This window comes from Diaphorina citri, unplaced genomic scaffold (assembly GCF_000475195.1).
Source record: "Diaphorina citri unplaced genomic scaffold, Diaci psyllid genome assembly version 1.1 scaffold2876, whole genome shotgun sequence".
In the NCBI taxonomy this organism is placed as follows: domain Eukaryota; kingdom Metazoa; phylum Arthropoda; class Insecta; order Hemiptera; family Psyllidae; genus Diaphorina; species Diaphorina citri.
In genome coordinates, this window is record NW_007380289.1 from 1 (window position 1) to 4,636 (window position 4,636).

The 4,636-nt window shown below is 36.2% G+C and overlaps 1 protein-coding gene across 1 annotated transcript; it reads right to left on the minus strand.

Moving 5' to 3' along the window:
* Positions 1-1,978: 1,978 nt before the first annotated feature.
* Positions 1,979-2,412, minus strand: LOC113471722. The gene is made up of 2 exons (XM_026831095.1): positions 2,234-2,412; positions 1,979-2,107 (listed from the first exon to the last, which is right to left on the minus strand). The coding sequence occupies exons 1-2, from the start codon at positions 2,408-2,410 to the stop codon at positions 1,979-1,981; spliced, it is 306 nt and encodes a 101-aa protein (XP_026686896.1). The 5' UTR covers positions 2,411-2,412.
* Between the last annotated feature and the right edge of the window lie 2,224 nt (positions 2,413-4,636).

Below are 4,636 nucleotides of genomic sequence, written 5' to 3' on the forward strand. Positions count from 1 at the left end.
GTTGTGAATCTTATTTTCAAAAAAAACTTTTGGCATGCTACTGGGGAAAATAAGGAGAGTATTCGTAAAATAGGAGAGCAAAGTAGGTACTGATAAGGTCTAAAACTTACCGTTATCTTTTCTTATCAAATATCACTCCTTTGTATTCTTTGATGAATACCTACTAGAAAGAAGGTAAATTATAAAAAAATACTTGCAGTCTTATAAAATCATCCAGACTACAGATAATAATCAAAAGGCCTAAGGGTAAAAGGGGTTTTTAAGTATCAACTTGATAAGGAGAACCAAAAAGGCAGATATATTTTGCAGTTCTGACCCACAGAACTTATATATAATGACCGCTGAAACTCTCCAAGAGACAATTAAGTATCTAAAAACATAAACAATAATGTCAAGTATACCTGTGTAAACTGCTTGTTGTAAAGTAGGCACAGCTTCAGGTTGGTCATCTTTTTCTTCTGTCGAGAAGTTGATGTTATTGTACACAGTGCCCCAAACACAAGTCCATACAGTTTCATTCTCCACTAAGCTGTCATACTCTTGTGTTATACTGAGAAGTTGATGTTATTGTACACAGTGCCCCAAACACAAGTCCATACAGTTTCATTCTCCACTAAGCTGTCATACTCTTGTGTTATACATGAATACATGATTGTATCTAATCTGAGAATAGCAATTACAAGTAGAAAAAAGTTTGACTCTAAATTATATAATACTGCAACTTTCAAGGTAAGTCAATTGGAAATATCAGTTGTGTATTATGATAATTTTGAAAGGGGAAGATATAAACCCATTTACAGTGTGCCGATCTACTGGTTATAGAATTCACTGTAGTGATTATTCAAACAATCACTTACTATTTTTGTTAAAAGGTAAGTAAGAGGAGCATAGATAGGAAGAAAAATGCTGCTTCTCAAGCTTGCATCAAGAACATGCTAGGCCACACACAATTGACCTATATATACTTGTTCAACCATGAACCTCAACCTGTGTGCCAGTGTGGGGACATCCCCACTATTCAACATATACTTGTCTGTGTCACTCATGCCCACATTCGTGCCTCTTTGCCCTCACCTCCCTCCCTTGTTGATGATGTTGAAGCTGTCAATCCCCTATTCTTATACCTCAAAGCCCTCAATCTGGTCAACCTAATATAACCTAGGGATATCAGCGCAAACGACCTACTGTCCGTAGAGTTAAAGCGCTTTAAGAAAAAAAAAAAAAAAGAACATGCTACTGGGGAAAATAAGAAGAGTACCTATCGAATTCTATAACCAGTAGATCGGCACACTGTAAATGGGTTTATATCTTCCCCTTTCAAAATTATCATAATACACAACTGATATTTCCAGTTGGAAAATACTCTTTCTACGGACGTCAAAACCTGTTTCCATTCTAATCCTAGGCCTAGTCGATTCTTGTCATTTTCCACCTTTTTACCACATTGCGTTAGAAGTACGACTAAACTCTCAATATTAATTTCAGTTGTTTCTTCTAACAGACGGAAACAAATGGCCAGGAGGTACTGATAAGGACTAGAACTTACCGTTATCTTTTCTTATCAAATATCACTCCTTTGTATTCCTTGATGAATACTAGAAAGAAGGTAAATTATAAAAAGACTTGGAGCCTCTAAAATCATCCAGACTACAGATAATAATCAAAAGGCCTAAGGGTAAAAAGGGTTTTTCACAGTTTTTCTCAACTTTCCAGTCTTTAATGGCCAGGACTTGCTTTGCTTTTACTAAATCACAATTAAACAATGCAGCTATGAACTTCATACCATTTACAAGTTTGTTCCTGTATTCCATTTGAATATCATCACTGGGAATACCATTATCTTTCGTTTTGACGATTAGATCGTTAGTCACATGTTCAACAGCATTCTGTATACCATTTTCAATTGTACCAAGAATGATATTCTTCATCTCAGGATCATTCACAATTTGTTTCCCGATCTTAGAGGTGTTGGTCTCATTTACTTTGATATCTTCCAAACAAGAATGATATTCTTCATCTCAGGATCATTCACAATATGTTTCCCGATCTTAGAGGTGTTGGTCTCATTTACTTTGATATCTTCCAAAGCATGTGTGACAGTAACAATGTCGTACAAGTTTCGTAGAAGAATGATATTCTTCATCTCAGGATCATTCACAATTTGTTTCCCGATCTTAGAGGTGTTGGTCTCATTTACTTTGATATCTTCCAAAGCATGTGTGACAGTAACAATGTCGTACAAGTTTCGTATCATTCCGGCATACTGCTCAGCATACATGCCTTCACTACCAGCTTTCTTGAATAGCATTCCAAATATTGTGTCCACGTTCTCTTCATTGAAACTCAAGCTGCAAAACTGTTTGGAAGTGGAATGGAAATTATCCAAGTCCAGTTTGTTAAGAAGCAGCATTGCTTCAGCCCGTGAACCTCAACCTGTGTGCCAGTGTAGGGACATCCTCACTATTCAACATATACTTTTCTGTGTCACTCATGCCCACATTCGTGTCTCTTTGCCCTCACCTCCCTCCCTAGCTGATGATGTTGAAGCTGTCAATTCCCTATTCTTATACCTCAAAGCCCTCAATCTGATCAACCTAATATAACCTAGGGATATCAGCGCGAACGATCTACTGTCCGTAGAGTTAAAGCGCTTTAAGGAAAAAAAAGAACATGCTACTGGGGAAAATAAGAAGAGTATTCGTAAAATAGGAGAGCAAAGTAGGTACTGATAAGGACTAGAACTTACCGTTATCTTTTCTTATTAAATATCACTTCTTTGTATTCTTTGATGAATACTAGAAAGAAGGTAAATTATAAAAAGACTTGGAGTCTCTAAAATCATCCAGACTACAGATAATAATCAAAAGGCCTAAGGGTAAAAAGGGTTTTTCACAGTTTTTCTCAACTTTCCAGTCTTTCCATTTACCAAAAAATTCAAAATTTCAAAAATTATTTTTCAAATTTCGCGCCATTCACCATGGAAATTTTTGAACTGCCATTAAGGCGCGTTTACATCGACACGGTATCGAGTGCGGCGGCAAAAAATTACCGGCATAATCGTCCCCTATACGAAAGTGTGAACGGGGGATTTTCTAAATTTTTGATTAAAAAATTTTGGTTTTTGGTATCCGAACTTTATTTATCTCTTCTTTTATCAAGTTTTAACTTAATCTCTAATCTCATTGACTCATTCTTCTCCCTTTATTCCGTTATTAATCTTGTTTTAAAGCCAGCTGAGGTTCAGTTTTGATTGTGTTTTAAAACTTCATGTAAAATCCCTACACCTGTCAAGAACTTGGTGAAATGGCAGAGCCTATTGCAGTTGAAGAAAGCTTGGACGAAGGATCATTGCCTGAGCCTAGAAACTTCATCTGTGGAGTTGTAGAAGGTAAGAAATGCTTGAATAGTTGTAGTTCTGCTCTCTACAGGACCCATTCCCCATTTTAGAAGAAGACGGACTTGCTCGGCCATCAAATGATTACATTGCTTGACTATGCAGTCCAGCTTTCAGGATCAGATGTTTTGTAGGAGGCTTCTCTTGGTTGTAAACTTGTTGAGGAAAATGGTCATTGATGGAGCAAGGTATGAAAGGCAGTTGTGAACCGTACAATGTTGTTGTTACTTGACCTCTCTGGCTTTCATGAATGATAGATTGATACAGTCTGGTCTATTTTTATTCTGTGAATTACTTCTTCACCTCAGTGTGTGTTTGCCCAAGACAACTACCTCTAAAGCTGTGTCCACATGTAGTTGACAGCCATCCATTGATGTCGACTGAAACTGTTCACACTGTCTCAACAACATAGATTCACCTTATCAATCAGTGGCTGTTGACTATGCGTGGACACAGCTGAACAGTTATACCTAGTTTATACAAATTGAAGCCAAATGACCTACCTGCCTTCTAGAAAAAGAAAACAGAAGTGCTCAACTATCTATTATCATATCAATCATTTTAAAGTCATTTTGAGCCCAAGCAAAGTTTAGCTCTACTCAACTTTAAGATTGTTGACACCTTCACTCTCTAACTCCAATATTGCTGATATTCTAGCCAGTTCAATATTACCTACTAGGGTGGTAGGTTTAGCTGGACATTTGACCTAGTGATGATTTTTTTTTTCCTCAAGAATCCACCCTTCAATTATCATTTTTTCACCCCATACAATTCACTTTTTATTCATTATCAAATCCTTATTGGTACCTTCAGCAAGGTAGGGAACAATTAATAGCTTTGATAGGGTACTGTCCAAAAAATAAATACATATTTATAGCTGTATTAAGTTAAATTAAACTTTTGAAGCCATGAGTTACCTATGTTGGTATTTATTTAGGTGGGTAATGCAACTATTGTAGGTATCATTTGTTCAATCATCATTTCTGCAACATTACAAGATTCCTTCCAAAATGTTTTTTTTTTTTCTTCAGCTTTCCAGTTTGTGATTTATTAAATTAATGTATCTGTTAGTTGTTTAATTTCAACCTTCTAAACTAGATTGTCAATAGCAGCTTCCTAATACTGGGTAATCCTGACTTTGATCATACATGTACCTATTACCTACTTATCTGTGTCCAATTTCTACAATTAAAAAGTGGTCACTGATAATTCACTCCCATAAAATAATTGTTCTGTATAATG

Bases quoted from the DNA above. Each gene is read 5' to 3' on its own strand.
- LOC113471722 (XM_026831095.1), bottom strand. From the start codon at position 2,410: ATGCTGCTTCTTAACAAACTGGACTTGGATAATTTCCATTCCACTTCC. The intron at 2,108-2,233 runs ATTGTTACTGTC...AACTTGTACGAC, and splicing joins TGATACGAAACTTGTACGAC to ATTGTTACTGTCACACATGC.